General features: G+C 47.1%; 2 protein-coding genes across 3 annotated transcripts in view; both read left to right on the forward strand.

Annotated features, from left to right (window-relative positions):
• The window catches only part of LOC105893759 (GDP-L-fucose synthase), a 10,896-nt gene extending 9,728 nt beyond the window's left edge, over positions 1–1,168 (forward strand). For both annotated transcript variants that reach the window (XM_031562692.2, XM_031562693.2), the window contains exon 10: positions 433–1,168. In XM_031562692.2, coding sequence (XP_031418552.1) covers positions 433–488 — 56 coding nt within the window. In that variant the 3' untranslated portion in view covers positions 489–1,168. The remainder of the gene's footprint in view (positions 1–432) is intronic.
• Positions 1,169–4,436: 3,268 nt separating this feature from the next.
• The window catches only part of colgalt1b (collagen beta(1-O)galactosyltransferase 1b), a 19,300-nt gene continuing 8,736 nt past the window's right edge, over positions 4,437–15,000 (forward strand). The window contains exons 1-3 of the mRNA XM_031562683.2: positions 4,437–4,950; positions 12,921–13,031; positions 14,788–14,905. Of these exons, the coding sequence (XP_031418543.1) occupies positions 4,733–4,950; positions 12,921–13,031; positions 14,788–14,905 (447 nt within the window). The 5' untranslated portion in view covers positions 4,437–4,732. The remainder of the gene's footprint in view (positions 4,951–12,920; positions 13,032–14,787; positions 14,906–15,000) is intronic.

Here is a 15,000-nt window from a genome sequence, read left to right on the forward strand (position 1 = left end):
AGCATAGTGATCAGGGAAGTACAAAAGTAAGTAGCAGAATCTAGGGAGAGTCTGTGTCCTTGGATTTTCTGTGGCTAGGAACAGCTTTCATATCGACTGGCTTAATGCCCAGAACATATTCTCATCAAAATGGCTTTGTGTTCGGTAACAGTAACACATTCTCTGCATGTATGTTACTAAGAAACAGACCTGCATCAGATGTTGCTTTTTGTTTTGTTTAGTTTGTTTTTAGCGATGATTGATTTCAATTTAGAACAGCTCTACAAAATGATGGCTGTAGCTAAATAAAATGTTTTATTACTTCTCAGAGTCAAACAAATCTCATTCAGGAAAAAAAACACTTCACATTTGATTATTATTAGTGGATTTTTGTACTTTCTATTGACAGTCAATCTTTCTCTCTTTCTTTCTTTCTCCCTCTCTCTCTCACAGCCATCAAAGAGACCTGTGATTGGTTTGTGGCTAACTATGACACTGCGAGGAAATGAAGATTCTCCCTGCCGATTGCCTCTTTGTGAGCTGCAGAATGAAGTGTGTTCCGGAATGCATCAAACTGAAGGCCGGTGAAATGATTACGATTTCACAGAAAGACGAGGCCCAAGAACTGTGATTGGTTTAACTAATCCAATGGGCGGGACTGAACGAATGCACAACTGTGATTGGTTTATGAATGCACAGGACCCAGCTGCGCTTTTCAAAAAGGCTATGATCTCACAACTTTGATTCTTTTTTTTATTCTTTTTTTTGTATGATTATGGGACAATAATATGGGATAATAATCCATGATTATGGGACTCGGACAAATAAATGACCAGACTACAGGATATTAGATTAAGCAAAGCTAAGTTACATGTATATTTTGTACTGTTATGTTGGGGGGTGATAAGGACTGCTACTGATTGCTGTGATTTCTCCTTCTTTTTTTACTCTGAAATACAATCACGACAGACACGGATTGCTTGGAATGTCTTCTCTTAAAATGTATTTTGTTTTGTTTTAAATGCAGTGTTGTTTCTGTGTATTCCACTCCTCACTGTCTGAACTGTTACATTGAGCACACAATGAAAAGAAAAACGTCTTGTTTATTTACGCAGAGTACTTTATAAGTTATATGGCTTTCTTTTGTATTCATGATTAATGGGAGTAATAAAAAATTATCTATACTGTGTATTTTATGCATACTTCTCATCCTATGCCCACCAAGGCAGTTTCTCCACCTGATTCCTTGGGAGAAGGTAGTTTGTTCCTGTTGTAGAAGATATATGTATGACTGCCTGTGTTGAATTTGTTGTGTATGGACAGACATGGCAGAATGAAACAGCAGACAGCAGTCATACACAAGGACCTGTTACTTTCTTTTAAATGTACGCTGAATTTGTAGTGTATGGACAGACGAAGCAGAATGAGACAGCAGACGGCAGTTATACACAAGGACCTGTTACTTTCTTTCAAATGTGTACGTTGAATTTGTAGTGTATGGACAGACAAGGCAGAAACGGATAGCAGTCATACACAAGGACCTGTTACTTTTATCAAATGTGTACGTTGAATTTGTAGTGTATGGACAGACGAGGCAGAATGTGACGGTAAACAGCAGTCATACACGAGGACCTGTTACTTTTATCAAATGTGTACGTTGAATTTGTAGTGTATGGACAGACAAGGCAGAATGTGACGGTAAACAGCAGTCATACACGAGGACCTGTTTCAAATGTCATAGTGGGGGTGTTAATGTAAATGCTCAGGCAGTGAGATCGCTGTAAGTCGTAAAGCAATTTGTAACTTGTTTTGGAGGGGAAAAAAGCCAAATTCATTAAAATGACCACGCTAATGAGACACGGATGAGTCCAGGAGGGTGTGTGGTTGCTCCAATGCTAATGAGCCCAGGAGGGTGTGTGGTTGATCCAATGCTAATGAGCCCAGGAGGGTGTGTGGTTGCTCCAATGCTATTGAGCCCAGGAGGGTGTGTGGTTGCTCCAATGCTGATGAGCCAAGGAGGGTGTGTGGTTGCTCCAATGCTGATGAGCCAAGGAGGGTGTGTGGTTGCTCCAATGCTTATGAGACACGGATGAGCCCAAGAGGGTGTGTGGTTGCTCCAGACACGGATGAGCCCAGGAGGGTGTGTGGTTGCTCCAGACACGGATGAGCCCAGGAGGGTGTGTGGTTGCTCCAGACACGGATGAGCCCAGGAGGGTGTGTGGTTGCTCCAGACACGGATGAGCCCAGGAGGGTGTGTGGTTGCTCCAGACACGGATGAGCCCAGGAGGGTGTGTGGTTGCTCCAGACACGGATGAGCCCAGGAGGGTGCAGGGTTGCTCCAAAGCCTCTTCGGAAGGATTCTGTGTCCTTATAAAAAGTTGATTGCACACATAAACATTTACATTGGAGCACTCACTGTGCATTACGTTATCAGCAGGCCCCTTCCTTCTCTGTTTTTCTCTCTTCTCTTTCTCTCTTTCTTTCTCCCTCTTTCTCTCTTCTCTTTCTCTCACTCTTTCTTTCTATCTTTTCCTATGTACTTCTCCTTGCATCACGTCCAAACATACCCTACTGTTCAAAAGTTACTTAGAAATGTCCTTGTTTTCCATTAAATGACTTTGGATAAGAAACATATTTAAATGAATAGTGAATAGCTACGGTCATTGACAAGGTTAGCAATAATGATAAAAAAAGTTGAAATAATGCTCCTGTCTTTCAAATTTAGCTTTCCATGGAAAACAAGGACATTTCTAAGTGACCCCAAACTTTTGAACAGTAGTGTACGCATCTGTATTCTAAATCTTCTCTCTCACTCTTGCTCTCACCCTCACTGTGTCTATCACTCTCTCTCTCTCTCTCCCTCTCTCACTCTCTCTCACCCTCACTCTCTCTCTCACTCTCTCCCACTCTCACACACACACACATGCAGGAACGCTCACACTCAACCCTTCCTTCCGTCAGACCTGTCTCATACACATCTGTGTTCCTAAACTTATCTTCTGCTGGCTAATGGCTACTGTGATGGCCAAGGCACTTCTACCTCCCTGTCAACAAGGTTGTGTGTTTTACAGAATCTTAGAGCGAACGACAGAAAAGTGTATACTGTATCAGCAGATGTGGGGAAATGTTGTTTATGCTAAGTGTTAAACACAAGCTGAATAAAACAAATTACATCCCCTTTTTTTTATACCTCTTTTAGACATCACAACCTCATCGACACGGCCCACACACACAGCTGGACCCAGTTTGACCCAATGTGGCTGTCGGTGTGTGTCACTTTAGTCTAATGTATTTTCCGACATTGCAGATGTTTGGATGATAAGTGAGCGTGTGTGAGTGAGTGTGTGTGTGTGTGTGTGTGTGTGTGCATGTGTGTGTGTGTGTGTGTGTGTGTGTGTGTGTGTGTGTGTGTGTGTGTGTGTGTGTGTGTGTGTGTGCGCGTGCGTGTGTTTGTGTGTGAGTGTGTGGTGGTGGTGGTGATGGGAGGGGGGGGGGAGCTGTACAGCTGTATCAGAGAGAGAGAGAGACAGACTGAATTAAGAGGAAGACAGATCTGAATGCTTAGAGTTTGGTCATGAGTTCTGCCTCTCTATCTCCATGAAGAAGGGTTGGATGGGTGTTGACTTGTATGCTGCTAAAGCAATGTCAAAAACAGGACCACACTAGACAAGGTAAAGGGGGGGGGGGGGGGGGGGGGGGGGTCCACTCAGTAATTCAACATCACACTATTGGTTCCCTTACACTAGCCTGCAAGAGATATTTGGACGAAGCTGAATGTGGTCTTTGATTGTGACCATCATGATCCGAACTAATGCTGTCAACGCACATTAGGCCTATGTTCACCCAGGAAGAACACAAACTAATGTATCTTTGCACCGTAGCCTACTGTCTGTCGTCTGTTAAATGAACAAATGTAGCCTAAATGTTTTCAGATAAGCATTAATATGATCCTCGGTTGACACTCCACGCGGGGGCAGTGTCCTACACAACACACCAAGGTCTAACTACTGTGTGTTGCAGTCTCGACTGAAGACTCTGAACTGTTCGTCATTCTAAACGACTGACTAAAGTGATACATTCTGAATATGTACGTTTAGTGCGAATCCTATTTCAGTGCGGAAATTATTGAAGCTGTTGGCGAAAAACACGTGTGGTGAATAACATCACTGTCTTATTACTAGCCAATGAGTGATGAACTATCCTTTTTGGTCATTTTGTTTTGCTGTGTAGACTAGGCCATCTCGTTTGTATACCTGTGTCTGTGCAACATTGAAACATTTGTGACTAATGACGGATTTCCTCAAACACAAGTATACTTGTAATAACCTACACTAGCCTACTAGGCACGCCCACTGAGATTTCTGGTATATTCTAACCAGACGTTGGTCTTAAAGGAAAAGTGCACAGTTTAAGATGAGCGGTTGGAGAAGTTTATCTGCCCGCTTCCAACTCTTCCACACTGATTTGTGACGGCTTGCACTTGACATTTCTATTTTAGTTCACTCCCAAATGTATGACTTAAGGGCGTTAAATTGCCATTGTGTGGAAAGCCGAGGGAAGAGTTTCCAGATGCGATAAACAGGGTGTCTCTCCTTTAATAGCTTGCTGTGGTCTGGCATTAAGTGTCGGTTGGCAATAAATTGACGAGGGTTCCCCAGTCGCGTAGGCTTTCGCGGCGCTCTTCTTTCGCCAGTGTTGTGGCAATATATTTCTTCCGCATCTGAGCTGACTTCTCTTGGGCTCATCTCCTGACATGCACCGGGCGACTTTACTGCTCTCTACGCTGCTGACGCTTCTGGTTCCCGGGCCGGCCCGTGGATACTTCACGGAGGAGCGCTGGAGTCCCGAATCCCCCCTGCTCGCTCCCCGGGTCCTGGTCGCTCTGGTGTGCCGCAATTCAGCGCACTCCTTGCCTTATTTCCTTGGAGCTATCGACCGCCTGAACTACCCAAAGGATCGCATTGCCGTTTGGTGAGTAGGCCTTCAAAGGCTAATATGTGGTCTCTTTGCCTAAACTTCTGTCTGGTCATTCTGCGTGAGTTCCTGTTAAGACTAAAGGTCAACTGTATTTTACTAGGCTACCACATGTAACCATAACATCAGCTATCACTAGGTTGCATAGCCATGCCAAACTATGTGTTGTTATCTGTGCGAGTGCAAGCAGTGCAAGATAAGTTCAATACGCATGGTATTGTTGACAAAACAGTAGTGCACTGTTCAGCAGTCGTGGGCTATTTGATCTCAGTCAGCCTTCAAAGTATCGTCATATGCTTTATTTGGTGAAATCTTCAACTGTGTGTACATTCAACTGTAGCTTATCATTTTGGTGAAGGCTATTTGATGGGAATATATAAGATCACGTTTACGCGTTGGCCTACGCTACAATAAACCAAGAGCGAGGAACAACCAGTGTTGGACCGAGGTGCCCATCTTTGGTTCCAACCTTGTCCCGTCATCCGTTCCGAGCAAACGAGCTAGCTGAGACGTGTCCAAATTCTATACAGTCAGAGCCTTCATATCCCCTTCCCCTCCCTTTTCTCTTCCCTCATTTTCCCTTCCCTCCCTCTCGCCAGTTACTTTTTTTTTTTTTTTTAAACCTTCGGGCCGGCCTGTATTTAGCGAAAGATATGATTCAATTTGAGCGGTTGACGCTGCCAGTAATGGACACAATCATTTTCGGCCACGGGAAGTATAGAAGCGTGTTTGTGCGGATGGATGAGAGACCTGCCGTCGCACTAAAGCATGCCGTCGCACTAAAGCTTGTGTGTGTGTATGTCTGCGGACACTTTCTCTTGCTCTATCTCTGTCTGTCTCTCTATCTCTCTCTCTCAAACACACACACACACACACACACACACTGGCCTAATCCGCCGCCGTCGCCGTAGGGGGAGAAGATTCCAACTCCTCTCCGAATACCTAGGCTAATTCTGAACACGTCTAGGGAGTAGCAGGGCCCTATTCTGGGGGCACCGGGGCTGCACGGTGGATGTCCTTGCCGGTCCAGTCCCCCTACACACCCCCGTAATAAACATTATGACACGTCATCAGCTGAGGAGAGACGGGCCGTTTAGGGTCAGATTCTTCGAGGTGACATGGCTCCTTGATGTTCTCGAGACTAGTTGCAGCATTTTGGTAAGAAATAAGTCGTAGCAAATAGTTAATGACAGTCTCGGACAGTGAGGGTCATAAAGGTTCCATTACCCGGTTCTCTGGTGTGCTTGAACATCGAGTTCTCTGTCCCTTTACTGCAGATTTCACCGTGTTTGGTGAAAGCATTAACATGGTTTGTGCAAATATTTATCAGTGATGGAAGCAAACACACAGAGGGGGATTTCCCGTCAGCACACAGTCACTTAATTCAAGTTCATTTGTATGACTGAAATTGTCTCAAGGCATCTTACAGAGCCCGAAGCCTGAACCCCCAAGAGCATTAAGGGGATGGTGGCAAGGGGGAAAAAACCTCCCTTGTAACAGGAAGAAGCCTTGAGCGGAACCCCATCTGCTTGTGGTCGGAAAAAGTGAGGGGGTGGGGGGGGGGGGGGGGGGTAGTAAGGAAGGGAAGTGAGGAGAGAAGCAGCTGAATTCCTTCACACGTCATACAAATAACATATTAGCATACATGTGGTACATACACGATTACAATATGGCACATACATGATATGCAAGATTGATAGTGGACAATAATGGAGCGAGCCAGTGTTCAAAGTATTGGTTGTAGAACAGCTTAGTGGGTATGCAGTGTGCTCATAATGTTACTACTACAAGGATAAGCAGAGTTATGAAGCAGAAGACTATGTATGTGTTGGCATTCATTCATATTATGGGTATATAGGCTATATAGGTATATATATTTGTGAGGTAACCGCGCCTCAGGAGTACAAATTCGGGTTAGGGAAAGGGAAGGAGTTGTATATGAGGTCAGGTTAAGGAATGGCAGGACTTGGATATGAGCTCAGGTTAGGGAAAGGGAAGGGGTTGTATATGAGCTTGGGTTAGGGAAAGGGAAGGGGTTGTATATGAGCTTGGGTTAGGGAAAGGGAAGGGGTTGGGTCTGGGGGCGGGAGAGCCCCCCGGGATTACAAACCCGGATTAGGATGCGGGAAGAAACTGGGATACGAGCCCTGGTCACCCAAAAAGGGTGAGAAGTGATATGGCCACTTCATCAGTATCAATGACATCATCGCACAAAATGATATATAGAGAGAGAAGAAGAGGGAGAGAGAGAGAGAGAGGAAGAGAGAGGGAGAGAGAGAGAGAGGGAGAGAGAGAGAGAGGGAGGGAGGGAGGGAGGGAGGTAGAGAGAGAGAGAGAGAGAGAGGAAGAGAGAGCGAGAGGAAGAGAGAGAGAGGGAGAGAGAGGGAGGGAGAGAGAAGGAGGGAGAGAGGGAGAGATACAGAGGGAGAGAGGGAGAGGCTGCCCTGCATGGTGTATTAGAAGTATACTCTGATGGTGCCAGGTCTTGATGCATTGTTCCTAACTGAAGGAGGAAGGATGAGTGTCTTTAGTCTAGACTTGAAGATGGAAAGGGAGTCCGCTTCTCGGATGGAGATAGGAAGATTATTCCACAGGAGGGGCGCTCGTTAGCAAAAGGCCTATTGTGCTTTTTGATGCTCTTGAAAATACAAGAAGACCTGCACTCTGGGAACGAAGTGGCCTTGGGGGGCAGTAGGGGGCAATTAAGGGGTCTCGGTGGGCATTGGGGGCAATTAATTCTGTGAAGTAATTTGGAGCTAGGCCATTTAGAGCTTTGTATTTTAGTAGGAGTTCTTTGAAATCAATTCTACTTAAGACAGGGAGCCGGTAAGCATTTGTGTTCACACCCATAATGCTAAGCCTACGGTTTTAGTAAGACCATTGACTATTGACCATTAGAAGTTCTGTAGGCCTACTCTTCACCCAAATTGGGCTGTAGTGTTTGCATAATGCTACTATAGCAGGGCCTTGATTGCAAAAGAAATATAGCTAAGAGCAGACAAATGGCCACTTCAAGAATGGCTAAGCCTGGTATTATAGTGCTGTATAAATATCAGCGTTTGGTCATTTGCAACGCATGCGTAAGTACGTCTGTAGATTTTTTGGCTTGTTTATCTAGGGCTATATCTTAGCTTAAATACCGCACTCTACGAAGGATTCGTGATTAAGAACCACAAAAGTGACCAAGACCTAAACTCTTTATTACACATACATACACACTCTCTCTCTCTCTCTCTCTCTCTATCTCACACACACACACACACACACACAATAAACACACACACACACAATAAACACACACACACACACACATGCACACACACACGCACACACACACACACACCACAAATACTTATATCACAACCCCCATAAAATATATTGAGTCAGACCCCTTTCTTTCTCTCTCTCTCTCTCTCTCTCTTTCTCTGTCTCTCTCTCTCACACACACGCACACACACACAATAAACACACACACACACATAATAAACACACACACACATAATAAACACACACACAGTTCATGCTGTAGCCCTCATCCTCCCCATAATCTTCCCTCACAGAAAACATGTTTGATCTGAAGAAGTGCTCCATTTCTTTATTATCTCTTCATCTCTCAGTCTCTTCTCGTCTCTCTCTCTCTCTCTTTCTCTCTCTCTCTCTCTCTCTCTCTCTCTCTCTCTCTCTCTCGTCTCTCTCTCTCATGAACGTGAATAGAGCCCTTGTCTGTGTCTCTTGTGGGCAGACTTATCTGCCGTCTTCCACAGCCCGACACTTTGATCCACCTCAGTAAGACCCTGCTCAGCCCAGCCCCAAACCACCGCCCTGCCCTACGCAACCCAGTCGTACCCAGTCTTACCACAGCCACCGCAGAGCCAGGGACAGGACCACAACAGAAAAAGGTCTGGGTCTCTGGCGGTGCTGGTGGCTCCAAAAAGCATATGAGGGTTTGTCATTAGGGCCAGCTCCTCCACCACCAGCAGCTCCTCCTCCTCCTCCTCCATCAGCAGCACCTCCTCCATCATCAGCACCTCCTCCATCACCAGCAGCTCCTCCTCTTCCTCCACCACCAGCAGCTCCTCCTCCTCCTCCTCCATCATCAGCACCTCCTCCATCATCATCAGCACCTCCTCCACCACCAGCATCTCCTCCTCCTCCTCCTCCTCCTCCTCCTCCTCCTCCTCCATCATCAGCACCTCCTCCTCCTCCTCCTCCTCCTCCTCCACCATCATCAGCACCTCCTCCTCCTCCTCCACCATCATCAGCACCTCCTCCTCCTCCTCCTCCTCCACCATCATCAGCACCTCCTCCTCCTCCTCCTCCTCCTCCACCAGCACCTCCTCCACCAGCACCTCCTCCACCAGCACCTCCTCCTCCTCCTCCTCCTCCTCCACTAGCAGCCCCTCCTCCTCCAGCAGCAGCGGGGCCAGTGCCATCCGTCTGGGTTGGTGCTAATCCATACGCCCCTCACCAGACAGAGCCAAGAGTCAGAATCACATCAGAACCACAGTGTGATTGGAACCGGACTGGATTTTTGATATTGAGTTAAAAAGGTTAAAAACTTTTAGACCTGGATATACATTTAAAGGCATAGGTTTTATGTTTTCAACATCCCAAAGAGAAGGTTCTTTAAAAACGTGTAGAGATGTGCACAGATGATTCTTTAAGAACCGTCGGCTTTCACCTGCTGAAGAGTGGGGGTGTGTGTGGAGAGATATGACACAGATATCACTGACAGAGAGAGAAAGAGAGAGAGAGAGAGAGAGAGAGAGAGTCGGGGGGGTGGTATCTGGAAAGACTTGATATAGACATCACTGACAGAGAGAGGGGAGGGTGAGAGAGAGAGAGAGTGGGGGTGTGTCTGGAGAGACGTGACACAGATATCACTGACAGAGAGAGAGAAAGAGAGATAGAGAGAGAGAGTGGGTGTGTGTCTGGAGAGACTTGACATAGACATATATCACTGATATCTTGGAGGAATGCGATAAAAAAAAACCCAGTCAAAACCAGAGGCTTAAAAAAAAAGGAAAAAATGAGATTGAGGAGTTTCAAAATAGTTTGATGTCTGGCTGTCTGTGATTCAATGTCAAGCATGGATGTTTTCAGATTTGTTGTCTGATACGGAAATCTTTTTAGGTTGTAATGATGTCAGTCTGAATTCCTTCAATCACTAGGACATGTTTATCAACAATCGTATGCTTTCTGCGTTTCTTAAAATAGTTTTATATGATCATATGATCATCATTTCCTGTTCATTTAGCCATCACACTGTCGTAGACCTGTAAACTTGGTTCGATTTACCATTTCTGTGTGTGTGTGTGAGTGTGTGTGTGTGTGTTTGGGTTGTGTCTGAGGTCAGAGATATATGTCTATATATATCAAGAGAGAGAGAGAGAGAGAGGGGAGAGGGAAAAAAAAGAGGAGAGAGACAGAGATTGTGTGTGTATGAGAGAGAGAGAGTGAGTGAGTGAGAGCGTGTGTGTGTGTGTTTGTGAGAGAGGGAGAGTGAGTTGCTGAGCGAGTGTGTGTCCATGTCCCCTTGCTGTCTACTCAGACCCTAAAGATGACAAATGATGGAGCAATGAACAGACAACCTATTGAAGAGAGGATTAGAGAGAGAGAGAGAGAGAGAGAGAGAGAGGGGGAGAGAGAGAGGGGGAGAGAGAGAGAGAGAGAGAGAGAGAGAGAGAGAGAGGGAGACAGGGGGTGAGAGAGAGAGAGAGAGAGAGGGAGAGAGAGAGAGAAATAGAGAGAGAAAGAGAGAGGGAGAGAGAGGGAGACAGGGGGTGAGAGAGAGAGAGGGAGACAGGGGGTAGAGAGAGAGAGAGGGAGACAGGGGGTGAGAGAGAGAGAGGGAGACAGGGGGTAGAGAGAGAGAGAGGGAGACAGGGGGTGAGAGAGAGAGAGGGAGACAGGGGGTAGAGAGAGAGAGAGGGAGAGGGGGAGAGAGAGAGAGAGGGAGACAGGGGGTGAGAGAGAGAGAGGGAGACAGGGGGTAGAGAGAGAGAGAGGGAGACAGGGGGTGAGAGAGAGAGAGGGAGACGGGGTAGAGAGAGAGAGAGGGACAGAGGTGGAGTGAGAGAGAGACTGACAGGGGGAGAGAGAGAGAGAGGAACAAAATGTGCAGGAAGACTAAACCGTCCCTCCTCACTGTGGAGGAGATAAGAGGGTGAGGGCGTGTGTGTGTGTGTGTGTGTGTCTGTGTGTGTGTGTGTGTCTGTGTGTGTGTGTGTGTGGAGGGGGGGGGGCACAGAGAGGGGATCTGTAAGGACTTGCACTCTTTTGTCCTTCTGTGTGTTATATTAGCACACAATGGACACAGAGACAACACACAGGGCAAAAGAATGTTGGAGCTCTAGACGGAGTGTGTGTGTTTTTTTGTGTGTGTGTGTGTGTGTGTGTGTGCACGCATGTGTGTGCGGGTGTGAGTGTTGTAGGTGCTCGGACCAGAGCCCATGCAGCTTAACACCAAGAATATACACACACACAGTCTTTGACGCACACACACACACACACACACACACACAGACTTGCTGCGTGTATCTCTATGTATGTAAACACTTTTATTTGGCTGTACGACTAACACACCCAGAACTGGCCAGAGGACTGCATGTCTACCATACCAGTAGTGATTTAGTGATTTAGAGAGAACTGGAGAGTCTAGAGTCAGTGTGTGTGAGACAGGAATTGTGACGTGATTGACAGTTGACGGGTAAATCCACCTTGAGTGTGTGTGTGTGTGCGCGTGTGTTTGTGTGTGTGAGTGTGTGTCTGTGTGATATGGCATAGAGCGACTAAAGGTCCTGTCATTCACCAAGAGTATCACCTCAAGACACACTCCTGGAACATGTGCTGTCAAACACACACGCACACGCACACGCACACACAGACTCACTCACTCCCTCCCTCACTCACTCACTCATTCACTCACTCACTCACTCACTCACTCACTCACTCACTCACTCACTCACTCACTCACACACAGTCTGACATGCCTAAGACAGCCTATCAAACTGCCAGTGAGAAAGCAAACACAAAAACACACAAACACAAAAACACACACACACTTTCTGGTTTGTGGTATCCAGAGTCTGTGTCCTGGTGTTAAAGCTGATAAGTATTGGCCAAGCACTGGTCTAAAACACACACATGAGGTTGCACATACACACACATACACACTCCTGTCCCTCTCATTCACTCTGTGTTTGTGTGTGTGTGTTTGTGTGTGTGTGTTTGTGTGTGTGTGTGTGTGTGTGTGTGTGTGTTGTGGTGAGTTCTTGTGTGTGTGTGTGTGTGTGTGTGTGTGTGTGTGTGTGTTTGTGTGTGTGTATGTGTGTGTGTGTGTTGTGGTGAGTTCTGGCCTATGGACTTTGGCCAGCATGTCTGCTGCTGGTTTGGCCCAGGCCACCGACTCCTGCGTCCTCCCAGTAGCGCTACCGCGACAACGGTTGCCAAGCACATAAAGACAGGCCTCAGAGTTTTTCTTAAGCGGCCGCCATGATGTTTAAGAGACACGTTCTGTAATCAGCGCTCAAAGATGACGTTTTACGTGATCCTTTGAGATCTTGTGCAAACAGAGAGAAAATAAAGAAAAGAGAGATCATATATCGTGTTTTCTTTCTTTCTTTCTTTCTTTCTTTCTTTCTTTCTGTCTCTAACTCTTGTTCCCTTTTCTCCGTCTCTCCCCCCTTAGTAATTAATTAGCTTTGCCCAAGTGGCTACTTTTTAAAAGCCTCTATTTCATTTAAGACCCATCTAGTCCACCCACAGAGAGGCAGGATACACACACACACACACACACACATACACACACACACACACACACACACACACACACACACACACACACACACACACACACACATCCATGAGGGACAGACTGTTTTTCTGTTCTGAGGAGAATTCTTCCTTTTCCTTTTTTCTCTCCCTCTCTTATCCTCCCATCATCCCCTTTCTGCTCTCGTCCGCAGGGTGGCAACAGACCATAATATTGACAACACCACGGCGATCCTGAGGGAGTGGCTGATCCAGGTGCAGAAGCTCTACCACTATGTGGAGTGGAGGCCCCAGGAGGAGCCGAGGTACACGCACACTCACACACTCACACACACACTCACACTCACACCCACACACTCACACACACACGCACACTCACACCCACACTCACACTCACACCCTCACACGCCCTCACACCCAGGAGGAGCCGAGGTACACTCACACTCACACTCACACCCTCACACACTCACACACTCACACACTCACACACTCACACACTCACACACTCACACACTCACACACTCGCACGCGCACTCGCACACGCACACGCACACCCTCACACGCACACGCACACGCTCACGCTCACGCTCACGCTCACGCTCACGCTCACGCTCACACTCACACCCTCACCCTCACACTCACACTCACACTCACACCCTCACCCACACTCACACTCACACTCACACCCTCACACGCCCTCACACGCACACACTCACACACTCACACACTCACACACTCACACTCACACTCACACTCACACTCACACACTCACACACTCACACACTCACACACTCACACACTCACACCCACACTCACACTCACACTCACACCCTCACACGCCCTCACACGCACCCACACTCACACCCACACTCACACTCACACTCACACTCGCACACGCACACGCACACGCTCACGCTCACGCACACGCACACTCACACTCACACTCACACGCACACGCACACTCACACTCACACTCACACTCACACCCACACTCACACTCACACTCACACCCTCACACGCCCTCACACGCACTCACACCCACACCCACACTCACACGCACACGCACACGCTCACGCTCACGCTCACACTCACACTCACACTCACACTCACACTCACACGCACACCCACACGCACACGCACACGCTCACGCTCACGCTCACACTCACACTCACACTCACACTCACACTCACACTCACACGCACACGCACACGCACACGCACACGCTCACGCTCACACTCACACTCACACTCACACTCACACATATGAGTGAAGGTATAGCCCATGTGCATTTTAACACTGCAGGTTGGGACAATGAATATTCTTTTGAAGTTTTTGCCCCAAAGCTGTCAGCCATTATTTATACCTGATAGGTACAGACCTGTGCTCCATTATTTATGCCTGATGGGTACAGATCTGTGTTCCATTATTTATGCCTGATAGGTACAGACCTGTGCTCCATTATGTATGCCTGTTGGGTACAGATCTGTGCTCCATTATGTATGCCTGATGGGTACAGATCTGTGCTAGTCAGCAGCTCTGAAGGGCTGGAACAGGGCCCTGAGGCAGAATGGTCCTGACTGAATTCGGTGCTTAAAGAACATGTTATCTGGAGAACTAGCAAGCTGGCAAGCATGAATCAGAAACAGGTAGCAAGCTTAAGGATTTGGGCTTAACGACAGTGTAATGAAGCAAACTGTAACCAAGCCAACGACTCAACGTTATCCTTGCCCGTGACTTAAGAACTTGACACCATCACTAGTCAACTAAACAGCTTGGCTTCTTCTTAGACGGAACCGAATGTGTCATTTGTGAGCTATAGCTGCATGTCTAAATACACATATGGCAACTGTAGTATAAGTCGTCGAGGTAAAATTAGTGGACTTAGGAAAGTCTTTGCCTCGACCTCGGCGGTCGTCATCGCTCACGTATGTTACCCATGTGCATTTCCATCTTTCGGGTTGTGCTTACATTTTTTTGTGTGTTTTCTGTTTTGTGCGTGTGTGTTTGTGTGTGTGTGTGTGTGTGTGTGTGTGTGTGTGTGTGTGTGTGTGTGTGTGTTAGTGCCTACGAAGATGAAATGGGTCCGAAGCATTGGACCTACCTGCGGTATGAGCATGTGATGAAACTGCGACAGGCTGCATTGGACGCAGCCCGTGACATGTGGTCCGACTACTTCCTGGTATGTCACTCTAACCCCCCACCCCCGCATTAAAACATTCTCTATCAACTCCTTAATCACTACACAATGCAACAACTATTTGTGTGTGTCTGTGT

This window comes from Clupea harengus, chromosome 24 (genome assembly GCF_900700415.2).
Source record: "Clupea harengus chromosome 24, Ch_v2.0.2, whole genome shotgun sequence".
In the NCBI taxonomy this organism is placed as follows: Eukaryota; Metazoa; Chordata; class Actinopteri; order Clupeiformes; family Clupeidae; genus Clupea; species Clupea harengus.